At 56.1% G+C, this 26,207-nt stretch overlaps 1 protein-coding gene across 2 annotated transcripts in view; it reads right to left on the reverse strand.

Moving 5' to 3' along the window:
• Positions 1-19,515, reverse strand: part of KIAA0930 (KIAA0930 ortholog) — a 38,811-nt gene extending 19,296 nt beyond the window's left edge. For both annotated transcript variants that reach the window (XR_007153889.1, XM_047866238.1), the window contains exon 1: positions 19,365-19,515. Coding sequence is in view for 1 of the 2 variants with exons in the window: in XM_047866238.1 (XP_047722194.1) it covers positions 19,365-19,428 (64 nt within the window). In the remaining variant the exon portion in view is untranslated. The remainder of the gene's footprint in view (positions 1-19,364) is intronic.
• Between the last annotated feature and the right edge of the window lie 6,692 nt (positions 19,516-26,207).

Raw genomic sequence — 26,207 nt, forward strand, 5'->3', positions numbered from 1 at the left:
ACCAGGCGCCCGGCACGTGCAAGTTAGGAGACCCAGCGCCGAGCTCTGAACGGAACAAGGGGCTTCGAAATTCGGTCTACGCCACGGACGCCGTTAACATTATCTTAGTACCAACCCAACAAGCCCCGCAGGAAGAAACTCAAACGGTCAGGGAAAGCCCCGCACACCTCACTCTAACACAAGGTGAAGAGGGTCCCACCGGGAGGCGGGAGAGGTGTTCAAGTCAAAGAACCACCCGGACAGCCGCCAGAAGGGGGCCACGGGCGACACGGCGGTGGCACAGACCCCCAGACCATCTCCACCCCCCGGGACGCTCAAAGTCAAAGAGCAGGAAGAGAAATCACAAAGGTCAAGAGCTGTCCTCCGGAACGCTTGAAACTGCCCTCGTGTCCCAGAGAAGCAAAACGAAAAGCAAAGGGAACTCAAAAACCAGGAGACAGAAATCCGCAGTCGAGCAACCGACGTCCGTAATATAGAAGGAACTCACATCACAGAAGTTACGGAAGGAAATGCCTAAGACCCTAACAGCTACATGGGCGAAACACCCTAAGAGGTAGCATAACCAGTTAACAAAAATGTGGGAAAACAGGGGCGCCTGGGTGGCGCAGTCGGTTAAGCGTCCGACTTCAGCCAGGTCACGATCTCGCGGTCCGGGAGTTCGAGCCCCGCGTCGGGCTCTGGGCTGATGGCTCAGAGCCTGGAGCCTGTTTCCGATTCTGTGTCTCCCTCTCTCTCTGCCCCTCCCCCGTTCATGCTCTGTCTCTCTCTGTCCCAAAAATAAAAATAAAAACGTTGAAAAAAAATTTAAAAAAAAATGTGGGAAAACATTAATCCCACTGGTAATGAAAAATCCATGACAAAGAACGAGCTGTCGTTCTTAAGAGGGCGGGGTTGGTATTTACAAAAATCCCACTTACAAAAACTGGCGGGGTCTTACAAACATACGTGTTTGCCACCGACTGAGCCCTTCCTAGGTACTCACCCAAGAGATGAGACGTGTCTACGTAAACACTGGGCCACAGATATTCCTAGAAGCTTTATTCGTGACAGCCCCAAACTGGAGGCCAGGAAAACGGACCGACGTGACACGGCCAGTCAGTGGCCTATTACTGAAAGTAAAAACAAACTCTGATCCACACAATGCTAGGGATGCATCTCCAGACCTGCCGAAGACAAGCGTAGATGGCTACGCGGGTTTCTGCCTGCAGGGACAAGCAGCAAACGGCCAGTGTCCCCACACGTTCTGCCTCTCGTGGTGGTGGCTCCCCAGGTACGCGCAGCCACGAACCCCAGCAGGGCTTCCGCTTTACACACATGCAGTTTGTTTTACGTGAATTAGGCCCCAGTAACGTCAATAAAAAGTTGTAGCGGGTCCAGGATGGCGTGTAATCCGACGTTCGGGGAAGAGCCCAGGGCTTCGGCCGCAGACACGCTGACCAGAGCTGGGGGGGCCACAAGGAAGTACCAGAAGCAAAGACCGAGAGTGACGGGAGCTGCTGGACCCGATAGGGACTATCTTTTCCTTTCTGCTTTTATTTCATTTCCAGTATTGTCAACAGGAAGAGGACACCCCCTTTCCCCGTGAAGGTACAACTTTTGGTGAATGTCATAGGGCTGATGAAAGAGAGAGAATGGACGGGGGTGGAGAAGGAACCCCCCCCTCCCCCCGCCAGTCTTCGGAGACCTCGCGCTCCAAGTCCAAAGCTAGGGTCGAGAGTCCAGACTGGGCGAGAATTCTGGCTCCTGGAGGCACCGTGCGGTGTCAGAATTTGCAGGCACACCCAAGTTCAGGTCCCAGCTCTACTCCGCACCAGCCAGGCAGCCAATTCACGCAACCTCTCTGAACCTCAGTGACTCCACCCGTAAGATGGGTCTCACCTGCCACCCTCCCGGAACCGACGGTGAGGACGGGGTGAGAGGCCAACAGAGCGTCCTTTGCAAGCTGTAAAGTTCCATCCACACATGGGTTCGTGGGGACCCTCTGCGCTGCTGCTTTGCACATCTCTCTCAGCAACGTGGCCTTTCCCGAGGCCTGCCCAGCAAGAGATCCCCTGGGTCACTAGTCAGGCAGCTGCCACTCCAGCAGGGAGCTCCCTCACCTGCAACACTCTCCCCGTCCCTGTGTCCCTGTCTCCTTCGCCAGTGGGTTTTCAGGACCCTTGAACCCAGTGGAGGGACTTATGGGAGACAGGCAGCCCCTGATGCTGGGCCACTCACCTGGGAAACACTGCAGACAGCCCCCCCGCCCGAGGGCCACCTCCCCTGCTGGCCCGGGGTCCTAAAGCAGCATCTTTTAAATTTTTTTTTTTAACATTTATTCATTTTTGAGGGACAGACAGAGACAGAGCATGAGTGGGGGAGGGGCAGAGAGAGAGGGAGACACAGAACCCGAAGCAGGCTCCAGGCTCTGAGCTGTCAGCACACAGCCCAACGCGGGGCTCGAACTCACGGACAGTGAGACCATGACCTGAACCGAAGTCAGATGCCCAACTGACAGAGCCACCCGGGCGCCCTGTTATGTTCTTTAAAGTAGCCAGAAACACGGGGTTGGCCATGTCACGCCAGCACGTGGTCAGCAGGGTCACCCCAGCGTGGGGTCAGCGGGGCCACACCAGCGCTCCTAAGGGGATACCCACCCAGTTAGGTTCCGCAAGCCTCTGGACACACTGTCGTCCACCAATCAACACGCAACCTTGTTTTATGTGTGTTTGTTTCAGGACACCTGATCTAATACATGGTCGATTCGTCAACACCGAGCGCAGGCCAACAGCACAGTAACTTGCGCCTGAGTGAAGCTCACTTAACACACAGACATTCTCCACAAGGGCCCGTCACAGCCTTCTCATGCCTGGGACCAGACAGACCGAAGCATTATGCTTGGGGTTGCTTTGTTATTTTTATTTTTTGAGACGGGGGCGCACGTGAACGAGGGGCAGAGAGAGAGAGAGAGAGAGAGAGAGAGAAGTGGGGCTCACTGGGAGCAGGGGTCGAGCTCAAGAACCATGAGATCACGACCTGAGCTGAAGTCAGATGCTCAACCGACTGAGCCACCCAGGCGCCCCTTGGTGTTGTTTTCAACAGCAAAATCACCAACACAAAGCACAAAAATGCAAAATAGAGGCACTAAATCACCTGCAAAAGGACACTCATGTACCGTATGAGCTGAGACAAGGCAGAAGCAGAATGTCACCTTGTTCGACCTCGGGGGGGGGGGGGGGGGGGGGGGTAACCTGCACCCGTCAGGCAACTCAAACTTTTCACCACTGTGCGCATGTCTGCAATTAATCACGAAAGCACCGTAAGTACTGATTGGGTGGCCACCAATAAATTTTAGCAAGCAGGTGAATTTCCAAATACTGATCCATGAATAATGAAGATGGGCCATATGGGAAGAACTAATAGCCGTCAGCTCCCAAGGGGTCCGACTGTTTCCCCTGCCTCAGGCAAATTATTGTCCATTGACCAGACCTTTGAAAAATCGTGAATTAGATTTTGGGAGGCATTCCTTGAAATCACCCCCCGTCCACTTTAAGACCATTAAACCACGTGGCTTAATAAGCAAGCCGTTGTAACAACACCCCGAGTAAAACATTCACAGCCATTAAAAATGAGAACCGTGTATTACAACAGAGAAAAGTGTCCGAGAGCCACTTCTAAAAAAGGTACTTTGAGTAGCAGCCCAAGAGATGTTTTTGAGAGGGCAATTCTACCAGAGCCTCAAGAAACAGCTAGTTCCAGTGCGACGCATACATTTTTAGAGCCTAAGAAATCCGCAAATGCTTTTTAACAAGGCAGCATAATGTTGATTCCAAAAATAGTGCACGCAGATACATGCGCATGCAGGAAAGCACAGGCTTGTGGACAGCAACACAAAAATCTTCGAAGCAATGTTAAAAAGTATATGCTATTTCCAAGCAGGATTTAATCTAATACAAAAACGGTCCCATATTAGGAAATCCATCCATATATGCGCTATATATTGACAGATCAAAAAAAAAATAATAATAATAACACGTGATCACTTCCATGGTACTGAGAAAACATTCAGTAAAATACAATACCCCTTCTTGATTTAAAAAAAAATTTCTCAGGACGCCTGGGTGGCTCCGTCGGTTGGGCGACCAACTTTGGCTCAGGTCATGATCTCGCGGTCTGTGAGTTCGAGCCCCGCGTCGGGCTCTGTGCTGACAGCTCGGAGCCTGCAGCCTGCTTCGGGTTCTGTGCCTCCCCCTCTCTTGGCCCCTCTCCTGCTCATGCTCTGTGTCTGTCTCTGTCTCTCGATACATAATAAGCGTTAAAAATTTTTTTTTTTAATTCTCCATAAAATAGGAATGAATGAGTATCTTCTTAAACATGGTCTACAGCTCAAGTAGAAAAAGTTGGAGACAAATTAAGTATTATCACAACCCAGTATAATTAGGTACTAGATAAGATACTAGACACTGCAATTAGACAACGAAGATATTAAGAATAGAAATCGTGGGGCGCCTGGATGGCTCAGTCGGTTAGGCGACCGACTTCGGCCCAGGTCATGATCTCACGATTCGTGAGTTTGAGTCCCGCGTCGGGCTCTGTGCTGACAGCTCAGACCCTGGAGCCTGCTTCCGATTCTGTGTCTCCCTCTCTCTGCCCCTCCCCTGCTCATGCTCGCTCTCTGTCTCTCAAAACATAAATAAATTGTTTAAAAAAATTTGTTTTAAATAAATTAATTAATTAATTAATTAAAAAAAGAATAGAAATCGTGAAAGTCCAGTAAAATTATCATGACTTACAGATGACATTATACCTGACTTGGAAAATGCAAGACACTCAACTGAAAAATTATTCAAACACTAGAAGGCATAAGGATAAATCCAGGCAGAAGGTGTAACGGGAAGAAATGCTCCGTTCAGAGTTTTTTTTCAAAGACTTGGATAATTGACAGGTTTGCCGAGATCTTAGCTGGGAATATTCAAACCACGGAGGGAGTGACTTGGTAATCTAACATGAGCCGACAGAAAATGCCACGAGAATGTGTCCGAGTAAGCGCGAGCGGCCGGGACACTTCGGGAAGAACCATGTGGGGACAGAGTTCCGATCGTTGTTAAAAACCACACCGGAAAAAGCTAAAAACCCTCAGGCACTACTAACAGCCCCAACCACCCATCATCACCCTTTGGTGTTGCCCGGGGCCGTGGGGTGCCTTCGTCCGCCTGGCGCAGGTCTACCTGCAGGACAGAAACCGACCAGCGAGGTCAAGAACAGAGGAGAGAGCGGGGACCTGTTAACCCACAGACTTGTGGCAAATACAACGTCAAGGCTCACCGGATGCTAGAAAACAAACCGAGAAACGTCCCGACCCTGCATCACCTTCCGGCTACCGTCTCAGCCAGAAGCTGACTCCAACAAAAACTTTTCCATCATTTGCTTGGGCAGGTTTGTTAATGTACACATTTGTTCATTTCTACCATTGCTTGCTTTGTTTTCCCTGCCACTGTGACTTTGTATCATTTCATGGATTCCATCTTCTCACAAACCTGGGATCCAACCATCTCTCAGGAACCACTGTTCCCCCCCCCCGGGCCCAAGCCACCATCGCCTGCCGGCCTGCGTTACTGGTACGGCTTTCTAACTGGTCCCGTGAAATCAGTTCTTGTCCCTTCCCTGCTTACAATCCTCCCTGCGGGGGATACTTCCTCCGAATCTCCATCAAGTGCTTCCTGGCCTCCCTCCAGCACCTCACTCAAACACCTACCTTCTCCGGGAAGCCTTTCCAAGCCCTTGACCCGACTACAACCTGCAAACCCCACCCCAACATCTCCTCTCCAGCTTCCTGAACCTGGCACTGTAGCACATCATCCGTATCTTACCTATGTATTTACTTTGCTCTCGGCCTCTCCTTAGGACAGGAGTCAACACACTTTCCCTGAAAAGGTCCAGACAGAAAATACTTTAGCTTCTGCAGGCCATATGGTCCTGTCTCAACTACAAAATCACCCAGAGCAACATGTGAAGAAATGGGCATGGCTATGTTCGAACACAAGTTTATTTACACAAAAACAGGCATCAGGCCAGAACTGGCCCACGCTTTGCCAACACCTGCCCCTAGGAGGACAGAGATGCCCCATGAGAACGTAAGCTCCGTGAAGGTATGGATATTTTTCCCCTGTGATCATACTGTTCGCGGCTGCATGCTTAGTCCCTAGAAGAGTGCTCGGCCTACAGGAAGCAATAAATACTGGCTAACTGAATAAGCAAGTGACATGAACGAACTGGTGAGCGAAAGCGACACGGTGATAGCACTTAGCAGACAGATCAAGGGAAGAGCACAGAAAGCAAGCACGGAAAAAACACACCGGAATTTAGTTTATGTAAACATGGCGCTTCAAGCAGGCTGGAGACCGACCCTTCAGCCACTGGTCTTGGGGCAACTGGCAGGCTAAGGAAGAAGAACGAGGCTGGGTCTGTGCTCAACCAAAATAAACTCCAGAAGATCAAAGCTTTTAATGTTAAAAGTAAAATCGTAGGGGCGCCTGGGTGGAGCAGTCGGTTAGGCGTCCAACTTCAGCCAGGTCACGATCTCGCGGTCCGGGAGTTCGAGCCCCGCGTCGGGCTCTGGGCTGACGGCTCAGAGCCTGGAGCCTGTTTCCGATTCTGTGTCTCCCTCTCTCTCTGCCCCTCCCCCGTTCACGCTCTGTCTCTCTCTGTCCAAAAATAAATAAACGTTGAAAAAAAAAAATTTTTTTTTTAAAAAAGTAAAATCGTAAAAAAAAATCAATAAATAAACTGTGAGAGAATTTTTTTTATTCTCAGAGATGAAAAAGCCTCTCTAAATAGACCGCATAAGATTTCAAAGAAAAGATTAATCAAACTATCTCTGTCCCAAAAATAAATAAACGTTGAAAAGAAAAGATTAATCAAACTACATAAAAATAAAATATTTCTATGGGGGGACAAAAAAGCACCACATGCATCACAAACAAAAGAAAACACACACCAGAAAAATTCCTGGAACTCTTTTTTTTTTTTATTTTTTAATGTTTATTTATTTTTGAGAGAGTGAGCGTTGGGGGGGGGGGGGGCGGGCAGAAAGAGAGGGAGACACAGAATCCAAAGCAGGCTCCGCTCTGTCAGCACAGAGTCCAATGTGGGGCTCGAACTCACGACCTGGGAGATCATGACCTGAGCTGAAATGAGACGCTTGACCGACTGAGCCACCAGGCGCCCCAAAATTACTGGACCGCTTAACTGAGGTTGATTTTCCCTAATAAATAACAAGTTTCATCTAATGCACACAAAATGAAACAGGATGCAAAGCAAAGGCAGATCCAAACGGCGAGGGGAGATTCAAACGTGAAAACAGGCTCCACTTACACAGTTACAGGAATGTCACATGAACACCACAAACGTCTACTTTTCGCCTCTTCGATCTACAAAAATCTAAACACCCGACAACACCCCCGGGTGAAGGCGATGCCGAGGAGCAGGACTTCGCGTCTGGCAGCGGAAGGGGAACGGGTAACGATCTCCGCGGACACGGCGGGGAACAAAAACCACAAATGCTCATACCTTCCACCCAGCAATTCTCCTCCCGAGGGTTTGCCCCAAATAATGTAACTAATTGTAGCCCTTTGCGAAATACTGGAATGGTCCCCTCAACAGGGGAGTCACGACAGAGGTCAGAGATCGTTTACAGAGCGGGCTGCGATGCGGCTGTTCCACGAGAAGGGAGAGAGCTCTACCTGTGCCAGTTGAGGAAAGGTCTCTAGGATAAAGTGAGCAGCAAAGCAGCCCGAGGGGTCCCTCCTGCTAACGGGACAGCCGGCCGCGACCGAACGCTGGCGCTCCAGGGCACAGGAGGGCGGGCGCCGGGCTCCAGCGGTTCTGGCCGGTGCCTGGCAGACCCCAGGCCCCTGTTTTCCACTTGTAAAACCACAGTAAGAATGGAATCCACCTCTCGGGGTTGCTGGGGGTTTTAATGAGCGGATACACGGGAAGCCCTCCCCGGACGCTGGCGGGTGAGCAAGAGTTATTCACGCCCTCGCTGGTGCCACCACGGCGTCCCAAGACGGGCTACAGAGAAAGGGGCCTTCTTCACGATGACTCTCCCCATACCCTTCGAGTTCAGTGCCCTGAGCGTGTTCTGTTCTCAAAGTCACAGAAGGGGCGCCTGGGTGGCTCATTCGGTTAGATGTCTGACTCTGGGTTTCGGCTCAGGCCAGGACCTCATGGTTTGTGAGATCGAGTCCCACTTCGGGCTCTGAGCTGAGAGCGCAGAGCCTGCTTGGGATTCTCTCTCTCCCTCTCCCTCTCTCTCTTCCCCTCCCCCCCTCACAAATAAGCAAATGAATAAGCCTAAGACAGACTGAAGGAAGTAAACCAAAGGCCCAAGGTGGTTCGTGTTCAGAGTGCTAGAATGACTCTTCCTGGTTGTCACATACTCTGTCGTATATTTATAAACACTTCTGAACTGAAATAACACCGAGGGTTTACCGAGTGCCGGGCACTGTGCTGAATACTTGTATTGCCGACGTTAACGCTGTGTGAAGCAGGTTTTATTTACCAGTGAAGACACGGTTGTCCAAGGTCACTCCCATCCACACCTGGTTTAATCTGGAGCCAAAAGGCATGGGGTGCCACTCGTAGGGGCTGGATGCTCAGTGCGGGGTGTGGGGCGGCCCCTGCCCCCCGGAGCATCAGGAGAGGGAGGATTTATCCACAACTCACCCACGCACGTGCACGCACACACACACACACACACACACACACACACACACACACGAGTGTTAATACTGCCTCGGTAAGGGTCAGGAGCACTAGGGAGGCTCCCCCGAGGAGGGATTTCATGGGAGGGCTCAAACCTACAGGTTAAGTGGGCGAGGGCAGGGGAAGAACATTCAAGGCCCCCCTGTGGGGCGATGCCCGGTGAGGCCGGATGGGGAAGGGGCCCAGGGGTAAAGATGCCCAGTGGGAGCCAGAGCTGGAGAGGACCCCACTGAATGGGGCCTCCGGGCCTCCATGCTGGCAGGGGCCAGGGGAGCCCTGAAGGGTTGGGTGGGGAGGGAGTGGGGCGGAGTCTCTCTGCTGCGGGGAGGGGCCTCCTGAGAGCACGCCTCTGCTCCGCCTGGCCCCCTCCCAAAGGTGGGAGGTCAACTAGCCTCTTTGGGGAGAGTCCCAGGGAGACCTTGGCCCCTGGCCACCCCCACACCCCTGCAGCCGGGGCGGGATGAATAGGCCTCTGTGGCCCCTCAATAGGCCTTTCACCAACTCGTGCCTCTCGGTGCTCCTAGCTGGCTGAAGACCCTGCCTCGGGGCACAGAAGACAAACAAAGGAGCTGCCGGGGGTGCCCGGCTGTGGTGACGAGGCCCTTGGAAGGGGAAGCACTGGTCAGACGGGTCCCCACGTGAGGGATCCCACGGGCCTGGCCAGTCCTCCGGGAAGCATGGGGTTTCGGTGATGCAAGGTGGCCGGATCGGGTGAGGCCCCACACCCCTGCCCGGTTCCCCGTCCTCCTCACCATATGAGCCAGGCCCTCCAGACAGCCCCCCCAAAGTCTGCAGTGAGGTCCCTGCCCTTCCTCCCTGGCCTCAGCCTGCCAGTCCCCCCACCGTAGGGTCTCTGCCCCCAGCCGTGCTGGTCTCAAGCCTGTCTGTGCTGACACCGCAGCTGTCACCTCCCCCCACCGCCCCAGGCCACCTGCACCCGAGCACCTGATCCCTTCCGCCTCCGATGCACACTCCAGCTCAGACACCCTGTGAGGTAAAGTCACTGCTTCCATTCAGCTGATGAGGACCGTGAAGCTCGCAGCTCGAGTCACCCGTCTGACGTCAAGTTCCAAGTAGGCGGCAGGACCAGACTCCTGCCCGGGGCTGCCTTCCGAGCCGCGCTCCTAGCTCTAGGCCGCGGCCTCGGCACGCCGGCTCCACACACCTGCCTGGGTGTCCCTCCCCTCCAGGACGAGACACCTTGCTGTCAGGATGACCCAGTACCCAGCACAGGGTGGGGCCCCCAGCAGGCACCAGCAAAGGCTGAACAAATAAATACGTCATGATGACCGACCTCCGGCTTCCAGCTGGCTCAGAGGACAGACACCACGGAAGGAAGCGTTGACGCTCGCCCAGAGCCTCCACCAGCAAGCGCTTTACTCCCGACCCCTTCTCACACATGCACGGCGCCGTGAAATCCTCGAAGCGCGTTTACAACCCTCGGTCACATCCGGGATCTCCCTAATGACCCACTTCGCGGTGCGGGAAACAGAGGCACCTGACCCAGGTTACCCAGAAGGGCCATAATGGGCCTTGGGACTTGGGACTGGAATCCATGCCAGGGCGGATCAGCACTGGCTCCGAGAGCAGGCTCTGCATGAGGCCCCGGGCATAGTGAAAAATAAACCCTGACCCTGACCGCCAGGTCGCTCTCACGGGGCAGGGCATGCGCCCGAGTGGTCCTTGGCCCGAGGTTCCCAAAAGCGATCCTCTGGACTCTCCAGAACGGCAGCGCCTGCAAATGCCCTGCGGCCACTGTCACTCAACGCCACACCTCACTCCCCACAAACTGCTCCCAGATACCTCAATCCTGCCGGAGCACTTATGGCCCAAGAGTAGCCGCACATTCAAAGTCCCATCTCCTGTGAGCTCGTCATTGCTGTGGCCTTGTTCGAACTCCTGACTCACTGCTTCGCTCTGACACATTAAAACAGAGCCTATGAGACAAGATGCGGTTCTGCAGGGTCACCGAGGCTCCCAGACACACGCACAAGGTGCCCCATCCCAGACCGGAGCTGTGACCGGCCACCCTCACGCCCACCTGCGCCCCACCCCGCTGCCTGGGCAGGAGACCACTCGCTCGTGGCCCTGGCCACGGCCCAGGGCCCCACCTCCACAGGCTACCTGGGTGGGGGCAGGTCACAGAGCCCCAGAGGCCTAGGGCTGTCCACAGCCCGCCCGCTCCAAGCACTGTGTCCCTGCGGACACACAGCCTGGCGAGAGGGACTCAAGGCCACATGACAGCATCCATTCTGCGCACCAATGCCAACGTCCCCTAGCGCACGGACACGCCCAACGCACCCTCCCCAGCCCCCCGGGGGGGCCTGCTCCCTCCCCCCCCCCCCAACAGGTCTGGGTCACGGCCCTGGGCCACACAGCCGCGTGCTCAGGAGGGGCCAGTCCCACATCCGTCTCCGTGTCCCGATCCCCTTCCCCTCACTGTGGAAACCAGGCGGCCCGGCTCCTGCTCACACACCAGACCGGGCGAGGCCACGGGGTGAGTGGGTGCCAAACGCCTCCCCTTGGGGAGACGGCCACAGCCTCGAGTCCCACCCTCGCTGCTCCGCATCCCTGAACAAAGCGCCCCGGCCTCTCTGGGCCTCGCCGTTTTCACCTGCCAATGGGGCGAACACCCCTCGCCACAGGGTTGTACGGGGCCGTGGCTGCTCTGGCTCCCACCCTCTGCGGGAGCAAGCGGGCTTCGTGGCCTCCCCGGCGGGCTCCCGGGCGCAGCGCCTCTCCTCTGCGCAGACAGGCCCGCACCCCTGCGCCCTGCAGCTGCACGGAGCCCCGCCGCGTGGGGGCCGCTCCCCTCCTCCTGGGGTCGGGAGGAATCTGGAATCGGGCAGGTGGCACCGTGTTGGCATCACCCAGGGAGGCCCCGCAAACGCAGCTGGGGACCTGCTGGTCATGAAGGCTGCAGCCCGAGGGCGAGGCCGGGGCCCCGGGTGGCAGAAGGACAGGGTCCTCGTTTCCGCCTTGTTGGGGGGTGGGATCCGTGACGCTTCCCATTTCTGCCTCTTCCCATCTCATTCCTGCCGTCCTGAGCCACGGCACCCCAGTGGCACCGAGCTCCCTGAGGCAGTGTCAGTGGCCCTGCTCGGTTTCAGGCAGTGGCGTTGTGGCCTGGTGAACACACGTCCGGGCGCTGCGGGCCGAGAACGCTGCTGCTCCAAGTCAACCTTCCTTCCCTCATTTGATGCAAGAGGAAACTGAGAGCCAGAGGGGAGAAGGGCCTTGCCCACAGTCTGGATTCGACCCCGGGCTCTGTCGCCTGTCACAGGCAGCCTCCGTGACACTCTCCGACACTCTGGGTCTGGAGGCTGACCTCTGCCCTAGGTGGAGGCACAACAAAATCGGTCCTACCCTGCCAGGAGAACAGAGAGCTGGGGTCAGGAAGTGGCCGGAGAGCCACCCCCCCGCAAGGGCCACAGAGAGGCGCAGATCTCCAGCAGACAGGGTGAGCCAGACCCAGGCAGAGGGAGCGTTTCCCTCCTCCGCGAGGGAGGGAGAGCATCCTGCCTCCGCACGGTCTTAAGAAACCCAAGTCTAAAAGGCGTTTTTCAAGATTTTTCAAACCACGTCCAAAAGCAAAGGGGTTTTACCTGAAAGATAAACAGGAACAACTCCACGAACAAGACAAAAACGTGAAAACTAAGCCCCCTCTTCTCTGCTTTGCCAACAGACATTTTTCAAGTATTTGCTGGTCGTTCAAGGGAGGGAAATATATATGTGTATATATATATTTTTTTTAAATTTGTTTAAATGTTTATTCATTCTTGAGAGAGAGAGAGAGAGAGAGAGAGAGAGAGAGAGAGAGAGAGAGACAGCGCGTGAGACGGGGAGGGGCAGAGAGAGAGGGAGACACAGAATCAGAAACAGGCTCCAGGCTCTGAGCCGTCAGCCCAGAGCCCGACGCGGGGCTCGAACTCACGGACCGCGAGATCGTGACCTGGCTGAAGTCGGACGCTTAACCGACTGCGCCACCCAGGCGCCCCCAGGACTCCCTTTTTAAAAGGAGTCCCTCTCTAACTGAGCTGATGCTCCTGCTGCCCAGCCTGGGCTGGGCAAAGGCTCCTTCCAAGCTGGGTGGCCCCCGACCTTGGCCCCCACCGCTGCGGGCTCAACTCCAGCCGCTCCAACCCCTTACCTGTAGGTCCAAAAGCAACATCCCAGCCCCCGTCTGTAGCCGACAGGGGCCCTGAAAGGGGTGCACTTGAGCTTCTCCCCCTCACACGTCCTGGCCCTGTCACTGCAAACGGAAAATAAGGGAGCCTCTGCCTCTGCCCTGTCGCTAATCAGCTCTCTCTCTCACCTGTGCGGGGGGCTACAGGTGGGTCAGATCAGGCACCCTGCCCCTTGTGGTCCACCTGTGGCAGGGTCCTCTCTGAGCCTCACCCCGCTGTCTGTGCAGACACAGGGTCGGGCCGGTGGACTTCCGGATCCTTCCTGTCCATCCGGCTTCCCGAGGCCGGGCTGTGACCCACAGGACGTTCTGCTGCCTGAGCCCAAACCAGGAGGCCGGCTGAAAACCTGGATCCAAGCTAAGTTTCCCACGAGGTAAGACCAATCCAGGAAACAAGGGCACAGCCACCCAATGACCTTGTGGTCGTTGCGACGGTGTTTCGTTTGAACAACACGGAAGATGCTTCAGGAGTTGTTTTTTTTTTTGTTTTTTTTTTTTTGTTTTTTTTTTTTTAAATTTTTTTTTAACGTTTATTTATTTTTGAGACAGAGAGAGACAGAGCATGAACAGGGGAGGGGCAGAGAGAGAGGGAGACACAGAATCTGAAGCAGGCTCCAGGCTCTGAGCCGTCAGCACAGAGCCCGACGCGGGGCTTGAACTCACGGACCGTGAGATCATGACCTGACCTGAAGTCGGATGCTTAACCGACCAAGCCACCCAGGCGCCCCAGATGCTTCAGGAGTTTTGAGTAAGAAAGCGTGACCAGGAAACTTTGTGTCTGGAATGTCGAGTATTCCTTAAGAAGGCTTTAGAAGGATTGGAAAGCAAGCCTTTGCAAAGTTAACAGTCGTCTCTGCATGATGGGAACTGTGATCTTTTTTCCCATCCTCTTAAATTTTCCAGTTTCTGTAATGTGCGTGGAACACTTTTTCAATGGAAAAAAAAAATTTTGGTTTTGGGCGTCTGAGGCTGTTTTTTTAACAAGTATCCTGCGTGTGGATTCTCCTGAGTGGCCTCACGGCTCAGCGGGTATTCCCGAGGCTTCCAGGCTCAGGGAAGGAGGCAAATACGGCCATGAGGGGCCACGGCACCCACCCTGGGCAGGCCACACAACCTCTCACACTCTTGCCTTGCAGAGACAGCCCTGCAGATGTGACCCTTGGTCTCCTCACTTATTTATTTTTAATGTGTATTTATTTTTGAAAGAGAGAGAGAGAGAGTGCGCACGCACACAGCGGGGGGAGGGGCGGGGGGAAACAGAGGATCCAAAGTGGGCTCTGTGCTGACAGCAGCGAGCCCGATGTGGGGCTCGAACTCATGAACCGCGAGATCGTGACCTGAGCCAAAATCGGACGCTCCACCGACTGAGCCCTCAGGCGCCCCTTGCCTGGTCTCTGAAGTGTGAGGTCCAAAGTCCTCAGGTTTCCCTGAAAGGACACAGAGTCCCCGCCTCAGGAGAGACCACAGGGCGGCCTCCTCCAGCCCCAGAAACGGACAGAGGCCGGAACCCACAGGCCTTAAAAATAGGCCCAGGAACCGAAAGAGGCACCGCTCACCACGCAAACGGTTACACTTCCTCCCCACAGCACGGGCCCAGACCCGGCCCAGCCTGCCTCGGTTGGGCTGGAGGGCTTGGGGCCCCAGGGAACCCCGGGGAACTGTCCTCAGGGACCGCACAAGCACAACCCCGATTCCACGCACGGGCACCGGCCCGGGCGCTCTGTATCCTCTGTAGCCTGTCTCATTTGCTCCTCACGCTGCCCGTGAAGCTCTCACTTCTCCTGCAATTCCCGTGACGCCACAGACTCTGGGTCGCCACTTCACAGAGGCTCAGCCCCCCGGTCTTCCCTTCCAGGCACACCTCCCGCTAAACCCCCCCCCCCCCCCCCCCACCGATGCCCAGCTACGCCACACCTAGCAAAATGGGAAAGGGCCAGGCTGGCAGGCTCCCTGGAAGGCAGTTTCCCCACTTCATTCCTTCTGGCTCATTCCACGAACCCCCTGCAGGATGGCTACCGGCATCTGACGGGCCGCGGCTGGAAGGCCACAAATCCCACTTCTGCCACCTCCCAGCGACATGACTTTGGGTGAGTCGCTGGCTTCCTGAAGCTTGCTTTTCTCACCTGCAAAATGGGGTGCCAACAGACTCTACCCCCATGGGCATGACTGCAGCTGCCGTGCGACGGGCACAGGGCAGGCAGCCCAAGTCAATGGCCACAAAACCCCCCGAGGCCGGGCCGAGGGCCCAGACCACTGCTGCAGCCTCCACTCTCCTTCCAGCCGGGCCAGCCTCCCCCGCCGCTGCCCAGGCAAGTCCTGCCCTGCCGTGGCCCCTCTCAAAGGCCCCACACTGCACAATGCCCCTGAGCAGCCGTGGTGGCTCCCTCCTCTGTGGCCCCTCAGGGAACCTCTCATGCCTCCACCTGGGCCCTTCCTCAATCCACCTGCGCACACCTGTGATGACTGGACCACCAGCACCCTGAGGACAAGTATGGGTGGGTCCCAACGCCACTGAGAGCTTAGGCTCAGACACATCCTGCCACTTACGAGCCACGGACCCGGGGACACGTTACTTCACCTCGAAACCTGCATCTGGTCCTCAGGACAAAGAGAAGAGCGTACCGATACCCACCTTATAGGACAATTTCAAGAATAAAAGGAAACAGTGAACACAGAACACTCCTCTCGCCGCCGCCCCCAGCACTCCCGGCCAGAGAGAGAATGCCCTAGGCCACCTAAAAGGGGACATCGGTCCAGGCAGAGCCGCTCTGAAAGGTGTTCGGCCCAGGCAGAGCCCAAAGACATTCAGCACGATGTAGGCCCCTCCCCTCCCAGCGCCTGTCCACGGTGCACACCAGACCCCGGGGCCAGGTCAAGTCCACGCGGCCCCATTGAACGTCAGCGGGGTGCTGCCTCTGTTGAGAGGGAGCCTTCCCGGTACGGGACGCTTCAGCTGATGTCCAGGGCCCGGGAGAGAGCCCAAGCCCCGGGAGGAGGCGTCAGGCTAGATCCGCTTCTGGTCCAGATGTCTGCATCACACAACAGATTCAGCCCGAGAATCTGAATTCAGATTCAGCCCGAGAATCTGAATCCCTGGAGCTGCCTGGAATCCCAAGCAGCTTCCTGTGGATAAAACCCTACAATCCTGCTCGGAGGAGCCACAGCCCTGGCTGCTTCCAGCAGGGTCTCTCCTCCGGCTGAGTCACCTGCGCACCCGGCTTCTCTCCCCTACTCAGCGGTGCCCTCCCACCAGGCACGAGCAGGCAGGACCAGGCCCGATCCCCCTGCCTGACCCGCAAAGCATGTCTCCGCTGCAGACCAGACGCGGCCGAAGAGAAGACTCAAAAGACAGGTTTGGATCCACGAGGTGCCTTTCATCATCACAGCCAAGTGACAACCCCTGGGGCGGGGGGGGGGGGGGAGAAGCAGTCGCTTTCTCCCATCTTAGACAGACGCTGTGACTCAGAAATGACAACAGTGTGTCTAGGGTCAAGCGTCTCCACCAGAGGCTCCCTCACACCTTCAAAACAACCTCAGAGAACATGGCATGGTTCTCAAGAGCCTCAGCTTTAATTGAACAACCACGGCAACAATCTGGGAGGTTTAAATGCAGGAACGTAACAGGTTGTCACAGCTGTGGAGTGGAGAAGAAAGGGCCGGGCGATCTGCTGGACACGCGAAGGTTCTCTGGGGGCGGCGTTCTGGGTGGGCAGGCCACCCACTGGGTCCTGACTCTACTCTGGCATTAGGTCACTATTCAGCTTGGCCCTCTCTGAACATAGCATTTCTCTTGTGAAAAATGAAAGAGCGACAAAGTGTACCCTTCTAAGAGGCTAAGATTCTACTCTGTATACACTCAAACCCTTACTTACTCGTCCAGAAAGCCTCTCCCTGGTGCTGCTAAATGTTTACTGGGTACCTGCTCTGCACGTGCCCTGTGCTGGGCACTGAGGAGTCACAGACTGGGCAGTGGCCTCAAGGGGCTCGCTTGCTAACCGGGGACACGGTCACACAGACTGTTACAGTGCCACAATCAGCCTGATGATCCAGAAGACATGCATCGGGCACAAAGAGCCTAGGCAGTGGCACAGGAAGGGGGGGTGGGGTCACTAGGGTGGTGGCATTGGAGCTGAGGCCTGGAGAGACCCCTGTAGGTGTGCGTGGAGCAGGGGAGTAGGGGTGGCCTTCCGGGAGGAGAAGAGAGCGGGCATAAAAGCACAGAGCATCGGAGCGCCACAGGGACAGAGTTCAGGAGTTCAGGAGTTCAGGACGGGGGTTGGGGGGTGGGTAAGGCAGGAGGGAGGAGGGGAGGGGGGAAGGGTGTGGGAGTGGGGACCGCGTGCCCGGAGAGGAGACACGGGAACTACGGGGCATTTCTCCTCCCCAGATGCAGGGCGACAGGCACGGCGAGGCCTGGCCAGGGACATCTGGGGAGCAGTGGAGGGACACGGCAGGCTCTGCTGTCAGACTGGCCACAGGTCAACCCCAGCTCTGCCACCTCCTCACTGGCTTTCCCTGGGCAAGCCTCCCCCCTCCCAGAACCTCCTGCTCATCTGTGAAACTGAGATGACACTCCTATCAGGCCAAGTCAGAATGGAACTGACAGAGCGCATAAAGGCCCTGGCACAGGGTGAGCAGCTCCGGAAATGTCAGGTGCTAGAATTCATTAGGATCGGCCTCAGGGAATGGCCCCCTGGGCTCCTGGGGGCGGGGCCTGGCAGAGGCGAGAAGGTGCTCAGAGAGGTGGGGAGGGGCTGCCTGGAGCTTGGGAGCAAACTGGGCGGAGGGGCTTGGAGCAGATGGTCCGTCAGACCCCTCCCATCCCAGACATCCTGGGCCAGGTGGCAGGTGGGCCTGGCACGCAGCCTGGCACACAGTAGGTGCTCAGTGAACGCTAGAATGAACTCATGAGGATCCCTCAATGTCTGCTCAACACTGAGTCTTGACGCCTTATCAGAAAAGAAACCTGAGAAACCCATTTCCTGGCCCGTCCCTACTTCCAAGGCACCCCACCCTCGCGCCAGGAAAGGTCATTCCTGGGGCAGGCTGGGCTGGGACCTGCTTCCTGAGGGGACACGTAGTCTTCTGCTAAGGTAACTACAAAAAAAAAACACGAGGATTTGGATTCATTTCCTCTCCTCTCTAGACTCAGGGTGTGGCCTGCTGAGGGGCCCGGACCCCTAGGGGTGCCATGTCCCTGCTGCTGTGTGACCTTAGAGGGGATATGTTGGCACTTCGGGACTCCCCAGTGGTGAAGGAAGGGGGCAAGGGTAGAATCTCCAAGGCTGGCATCCCCTCCTTCACAACGCTGTCACCCCCTCTGAAACTCCCAGCTCAGATTGGGGTGGAGAGGGGGGGTGTTGGCTGACAATGTGGTATGAAATCACGCCGGCACGAAGAAGGGAGGGGTCTTTTCATGGAAAAGAAATGACAACCACACACTACAAGGAAGGGGGCTCCTCGGCTCGGGTCGGGCAGGATCCAACAGTAGTGATTACCTCATACCCAGCCACACCGGGAGACCCCACCCACACCTTCAGCCCCAGGCGTTTCCAAACAATACCAGGTGCCCCCCACCCCACCCCACCAGCAGAGGTAGGACTCAGGGCCTCAGCTAAGCAGGATCACACCCAGAGAGGCGGCAGTCCCTGCTCCCTCTGCTGAGTAGGTGGGTTGGGGGGAGGGGGGGGGCCAAGGCCCAACAGGTCCCCAGTTGGAGCTAATGGGAGAGGAAGGAATGGCAGTGTGGAGAGGTGCAGGAAGACAAAGGCTTCAGGAAGCGGGGGACGTTGGCCCCGACACGCTGGCAGGGAGGTCGGCCCAGAGCCCACTGGGGGCCTGTTCCGCCCCCGCCTGGTGATGGGCCAAGGGTCTCCCCAGATCCCACGCCCACACTCCCTGCAGCGGCACCGAAGCCCCGGGGAGGGCTTCCTAGAGAAGGAAGGGACCTGTCACAACCCCAGAGAGGAAGGAGAAGGATGGACAGACACACTCGAAGGGACAGACAGAGGGAGACGCCGAGTGACCCGGGAAAGAGGAAGAGACACAGAGACGTGAGTGTGCAGAGCCGCTGTTGGGACCAAAATCAGAGACCAACACACAGGGACACAGGAAAAACCCATACGTGGAGACCTGGGGGGCGCATGGAGGAGGCCACGACAGGCAGAGCCAGAGACACAGAGACAGACACACGCAGAGAGACACACGCAGAGACGTTAACAGAGAGACGGAGACACCCAGAGACAGGGACGCACGCAGAGGCGGAGAGAGACGCGGAGACCGAAAGACCCAGAGTCCGAGACGCACGCAGAGACGGACGGAGGCGCAGAGACGGAGACACAGAGAGACCGAGACAGGCTCAGAGACAGGGTCGCACGCACAGACCGAGGCGCGCACACCCGCGGCGCTGGCGGCCCCGGGCCACCCCACTCACCGAGGCCGCAGACCTCCCGGCGCAGGCTGAGACGGCCGCGCTCCTCCGCTATGGCGCGCAGCATGCGCTGCAGCGAGCGCTCCTCGGCCTCGGCGCCGCCCGCAGGCTCGGGGGAGGTGGCGGCGGCGGCGGCGGCGAGGGCGGGCGGCCCGGCCCGGAGCCCCGCGGCCGCGGGCGCCGAGGCGCAGGCCCGGCCCGGCGGCCGCGCAGAGGCCATGCCGGGCCCCGGCTCATCGCCCGCGCCGCGCCCGCCGGGGCCCCCGGCGCGCCCCGCCGCCCCCGCCCCGGCGCCGCCCGCCGCGAGCACCAGTGAAGCCACAATCCGCCTTTGTGCGCGTCGCCGCCGCCGTCGCCGTCGCCGCCGCCCGCCTGCCGAGTCCGGGGAAACGAGCGCAGATCCGCGCCGCCGCGGCCGCCCGCGCGCCTCCGGGCCACCGCCCGCCCCGCCCGGCCCGGCCCGGCCCGGCCCCGCCCCGCCCCCGACTCCGCCCCGCCCCCGGCCGTTTCCCGCCCCGCCTCCGGCCCTCCAGGCCCCGCCCCCTCCCGGCACGTCCTGTCCCGCCCCCCGGCGCTGCTCGCCCCACCTCCCACCCTCCCTGGGCCGGGAGGCCCCGCCCCCGACCGATGAGGCCCCGCCCCAGGCCGGGCTTCCAGGGCCCCGAGCTGGGCGGGCGGGGTTCCTTCCCCACCCCCACCGACCGCGGCCGCTCCGGCCCCGCCCACCTCCGACACTCTCAAGCCGCTCTCTACCCACAGCGGCCGCCCTGAGCCCGCTTCGACCTCCCGCGCTTCGTCTGCTGCTTCTCGCCGGCCCCTCAGCCCCTGCGCCCACCTCCTCCAGGCCCAACCCCCGCGGCCGTCCCCCGCCCGCAAACATCATCCAGCACTTTGGCGTCCTTGAGCCCCTCGCATCACCCCTTCGGGGCCTATTCTGCGCCCCCTCTGCCCTCCCATCACCCTCCCCACCCCCCGTCCCTCGAGACAACACTTTGTCACCTCCGTCCGCCGTTGCCACTCACTTCTCTCCGTCCAGTTCCGGGAGCATCCTCCGCGGAACCCAGGAAGAACTCATCCCTCCCCATAAAGAAGTGTCAAAGGGGGGCGCCTGGGTGGCGCAGTCGGTTAAGCGTCCGACTTCAGCTCAGGTCACGATCTCGCGGTCCGTGAGTTCGAGCCCCGCGTCGGGCTCTGGGCTGATGGCTCGGAGCCTGGAGCCTGTTTCCGATTCTGTGTCTCCCTCTCTCTCTGCCCCTCCCCCGTTCATGCTCTGTCTCTCTCTGTCCCAAAAATAAATAAAACGTTGAAAAAAAAAAAAAAAAGAAGAAGCGTCAAAGGGGCCACGAGGCAAAGCGCTTCCCTCCCCTCCCCGCGCTGAGTCCTTGGCCCGAGTGCAGTGCAGGGTGTTGAGAAAGGCTCTGAGCCTCGGTTTCCTCAGCTGTACAAATGGGGGTATCTCCCTGAGTGTTGACTAGGCATGACGGGATTGAGAAGTAGGGAGGTAGGAGGTCGGCTGTGCATACGATCCTGATGAAGGCCAAGGTCCAGCCAGGCGTCCCTGGTGAGCTGGCCCCCGCTGATAGAGGGAGACCCAGGGGAGAAGCAGCCAGAGGCCTCCGCGGGCACCCACGCCTGCCAGCTCACTTCTAGGGGGCGGTAGAAATGGAGAGACCGTGTTGGGGTGGGGTGGGGTCTCAGCTCTGACCCCTCTAGGGAAGTCCTGCCTCCAGGCCCCGCCCCACCCGCCCAAGTGCTGTTGACCCTTGAACCCCCGCCCCCCCCCCCCCCCCCCCCGGGTATGTGAACTGTGTGAGCGACTAGGGTCCACTTACAGGAAGATATTTTTCGAGAAATACAGTACAGTACTATAAATGTATTTTCCTTGTGATTTTCTTAACATTTCCTTTCCTCTAGCTTACCGCATGGTAAGAATTCAGTATGCAAACACATACACAGACACGTGGAATACATACCACAAACCTAACACACATTGCGACGGTGCCATCGGTCAGCACCGGGCGGTCCAGTTTGGGGGGAGTCAGAAGTTGCACGGGGATTGTCACCCGCGTGGGGGATGGCACCCCTAAAGCCCCACATCCCTCAAGGATCAGCTGTGCTCTTCTCCCCCATCGTTGTGAAACCTGTTCCCTCAGGTCCCCGTGGCACCTTTCCTGACCATCTCACCTGAAACCCCGCTTTCCCTCCGCCTCTAGTCCCTTACCCTGCTTTATTTGTCTTCACAGCGCAGCACGCACCGCCGGGGACATCACACTGCATAGCTATGAATTCTGTTCAGTGTCTGATTCCTGCACAGCTCACAGCTGGTACCTAGAACACTGTGGAGACATGGCAGACGCCCTGTAAATGAATGTGGGAGGAATGTATTAAGAATGGACCGGAGGGGCGCCTGGGTGGCTCCGTCAGTCCGACATCGACTCTTGGTTTCAGCTCAGGTCATGATCTCAAGGTTTCGTGGGTTCCAGCCCCGCGTCGGGCTCTGCACTGGCAGCAAGGAGCCTGCTTGGGATTCTCTCTCTCCCTCTCTCTCTCTGCCCCCCACCCCACTGCCCCTGTCTCTGCGTCTCTCAAAATAAATTTTAAAAAAATGTTTTTTTTTAATTTGTTGAATGGATAAATGAACGTCGCTTGTGCCCTCCGCTTTTTGTTTCAACGAAACTCCAGGTATGGTCCACATAGGGAACTTTTAAATATCAGCGAATGTTGAATCACGTCTTTCACTTAAAGTGGGTGTGAGCAGGGACCATAGAACACGTTCTGTTTCTTGACGTGGGGGCTGATTACATGGAAAATGTACAAAAGGAGCTGTACTTTTGTGAGTTAGGTATTTTTGTGTATATAAATATTCGGAATATAAAATAGAACTAAAAATAAACGATGTAAGGGGTTATTGGGGAGCTCAGTTAAGTGTCCAGCTCTTGATTTCGGATCAGGTCACGATCTCACAGTTGGTGAGTTTGAGCCTGGCGTCAGGGCTCCACCACGACGGGGCGGGGCCTGCTTGGGATTCTTTCTCTCCTTCTCTCTCTCTGCCCCTCCCCTGCTCTCTCTCTCTCTCTCTCTCTCTCTCTCTCTCTTTCCCTCTCGCTCTCAAAATAAATAAATACACTTAAAAAATCAAATACATAAAATTTAAAAATAAAATAATAAAAATATAAAAATAAAATACATTTAAAACACAATAAAAGATCCTTGGAAAAATTCTGGTTTAGCCATATTTCCTATGATGATGAAAATGTTCTTTTCTGCAAATAAATGAGCTGTGCTTTTAGAAAAGCCACGTGGGGGGAATAAAAGTGTAGGCCCAATAATGTCCCCCAAAGATGTCCAACCCTAATCCTTGGAACCTGTGAATATTTGTTACAGGGCAAAACGGACTTTGCAGCTGGAATTAAGGGTATGGACCTTGAGACCGAGAGATCCTCCGTGATTATCCGTGGGGGCCCAATCTAGTCACACAAGGTGGAGGAAGGGGCCACAAGTCAAGGAACACAGGCAGCTTCTAGAAGCTGGAAAAGGCCAGGACACAGGTTCTCCCCTAGAGCCTTTAGAAAGGAACACGGCCCTGCCTGCACCTTCGTTTGAGCCCAAAGTGTGACCCCAGTCGTACTCAGAGAACTGTGAGATACTAAATTTATGTTGTTTCGAGGCACTTCTTTTGTGAGTTAGGGCAGCGAGAGAAAAACAAGACAATGAGCCAACAAAGGGAATCACGAAAGCCCTACAGCTGAAGCCTCTTTTCCCCGAGTGGTGATTGCAAAACACACTAGGGCAACCATGAAGCAACGATGAGCAAAAGCAAAAGTCAGCCACAACCCACTGCTTTACTAGGTCAGTTCTCTCGTTTTCCAACGTTCTTGCCGGGGCAATGCCCAGGCACCATTCTTGTGTATACAGCTCTCTTTTCTAGCCCTAATGTCTGGGGGCTGAACGGATTCAAAGAGCCTGTGTCACCAAGAGATGCTCCCAGAGAACCCTTCTCCCGGTGGTTCTTACATAGCTGAAGGCCCCGGGGGCTCGTGTGAAGTGGTGCCACCGACCTTCACTTCTCCAGGCTTCTGTCTACTGTCTGTACGAGGGTGGACAGGACCGGGTGACGGCTGAGATTCCCTCCTGCCCGTACAGTTCCGTGGGTCTAGAGTTGGGCTCTGATCTTTTCTCCTTGGTCCTCAAGAAGAAAAGACAGTTAGTTCCCCGGGGCTAAGTTAGGTCTGCACAGCCCCACCTTCGATCCTTAAGCACAAGAACCACAAGGGTCAGGTTCAGAGGCTTTTCATTCATTCCAGAGAATCTATTAAAATACTTTTCACAGTCATGTGAGTTTCCTGGCCCGACTTCTCCCTCCTTGTGACTCACTTACGGTTCTCCTTTGCTGAAATCCCTGTCCCTCATCCTTCGGTTTTTCCAGAAGTCGAAACCCGACCGCTCCCAGGTCTCGATTGCAGCAGCGCCCGAAACACTGGGGTTTTCTCACCTGCCGCCAGGGTAGGGGTACCGCCTGAGAAGGCTCACCGCCTCCCTCCTCCCCTCCTCCGGCCCTCTTTCCACCATCCGCCCCGCCGCACACGAAATACTTTCACATCCTCAGCTGCTCTGATTTTTCAAAATAGATCCCTGCTAAAATTCTCCTGGAGGGGATAACCTCAAAGTTATTTTAGGCACCGACACGGTAGCGAGAAGAAAGGACCCAAGAAGGTTTGCAGGAAGACGTGCCTGATAGGACTGGGGACGGGGGACGTGCTCACATTGCCCAAGGAACTGCTTTATGCCGGAAGCTCCTTGAGTGTGGACAAGTACGGTCCTGAGCCCTGGAAGGCGGCTTGTGTTGTCTTCATGTGTTGGGTAAGACCAGCACCACCTAGAGAGGCTGAGTGATGCTCAACGTCACACAGCAAGTGAGATCTGGAGCCAGGATTTGAAGCTCCCGAAGGAGGAAGGGAGAGGCAGCCACACACACACCCTCTGGCATCAACTCATCTCGTTCTAGGAGGCAAGGCCCGTTGGAGAACGGACGTGGGGTAATGAGTTTCAAAGGGAGAAGATTCGCTTCGAGGAGCTGCAAGGCCCCGGGGTCATTGCTGGGAAGTACAGTCTTGGGCTACCCCGGGACGAGGCCAAGTGTGGGCAGGGATCAAACACGGAAAGAAATTTTATCATCAGGAGCGGGGACCTGGGACCAACACAGTTCGGACTTCGGTCTCCTTCGCTCCAGAGCCCTGGGCCTCCCGTCTGTCAGTGAGGAGGCTGACTCAATGCCCCCCTGTACCTTTCCAGGCCCGACATCATGGAAAGACCGGCGGGGTGAGCCGGGGCCGAGAGCTAGAGAGCCTGCTTCCGATTCTGTGTCTCCCTCTCTCTCTGTTCCTCCCCCACTCACCCTCTCTCTCTCTCTCTCTGTCAAAAATAAATAGACGTTAAATTTTTTAAAAAATAATAAATAAGGGGCGCCTGGGTGGCGCAGTCGGTTAAAGCGTCCGACTTCAGCCAGGTCACGATCTCGCGGTCCGTGAGTTCGAGCCCCGTGTCGGGCTCTGGGCTGACGGCTCGGAGCCTGGAGCCTGTTTCCGATGCTGTGTCTCCCTCTCTCTCTGCCCCTCCCCCGTTCATGCTCTGTCTCTCTCTGTCCCAAAAATAAATAAACGTTGAAAAAAAAAATTAAAAAAAAGAAAAAGAAAAAAAATAATAAATAAAATTAATAGATGCTTCATTAAATACCTACAAGATATGACACCGGATCATCTTTATGTTTGGTTTGACATTCATAGAAGTTTCACGACATTTGAGAACTCGTTGTGGGTTTGATTTTCTCATGCAGCAAGGATTCTGAGAATGCCAGACAGCCAATGGGAAATCAGAAAATAAAGCGTACTGATATGTATTTCATCTTATTTAGCAAACATGGATGCAGGACTTACCATGTTTTCTGACTTTGCAAGTGCTGACATTGAATTCTGGGACTTGGGGCCATCATTCATTATCCCTCTTTCAGAGATGAGCAGGCTGAGGTACAGAGAGGCTAGGTGACTGGTCCACAGTCATCAAAGGCAGAATCAGAGAGCGCCTGGGTGGCTCAGTCGGTTAAGCATCCGACTTTGGCTCAGGTCACGATCTCGCAGTTCGTGAGTTCCAGCCCCGAGTCGGGCTCTGTGCTGACGGCTCGGAGCCTGGAGCCTGCTTGGGATTCTGTGTCTCCGTCTCTCTCTGACTCTCCCCCACTCACACTCTGTCTCTGTCTGCCTCTCTCTCAAGAATAAACAAACATTAAAAAAATTTTTTTCTTTTAAGGCAGAATCAGGAAGCCAAGTAAATTCCAGAGCAAAATTATAAAACTCCTTTCAGTTTTTTTTTAAGTACACTTGAAAAAGGTACGTTCATGTTTGAGATGATATGGGCATTCCCCATTTGACAGGAGAGTAAACTGAGGCTCGGAGACACCAAGTGGCTTATTCACACAGCCAGGGAGCAGCAGAGCTGAGATTTGAGCCCACGAGCCTGGAGGAGAATGCTGTGACTGTAATTGTACATTTTGGTCTCACTTCGGTCCTGGTGGTATGCTTACTAACACCTGCTTTGCGAAGGCTTCGTGCTGAGCGTTTAGAACCCAGCAGCTGTCCGCACCCACTGCTGTCCTCTCCTGGCGGACGTGTTGGGAGCAGTGGTGCACCCTGGGAGTGGCAGGTAAGGGGCTGGTTGGAGGCCCAGCCCCTGCAGGACCCTCAACCTTTGGGAGTCACCTCTAGATGCTGGAAGGTGTTTCATAAGTGAGACCAGGGTGGGTGTGTGGTGGCTGATGACAGGAACGTATTTCCCTCGCGGCTCTAGAGGCCA

The sequence above is a fragment of the Prionailurus viverrinus genome, chromosome B4 (assembly GCF_022837055.1).
Source record: "Prionailurus viverrinus isolate Anna chromosome B4, UM_Priviv_1.0, whole genome shotgun sequence".
Lineage (NCBI taxonomy): Eukaryota > Metazoa > Chordata > Mammalia > Carnivora > Felidae > Prionailurus > Prionailurus viverrinus.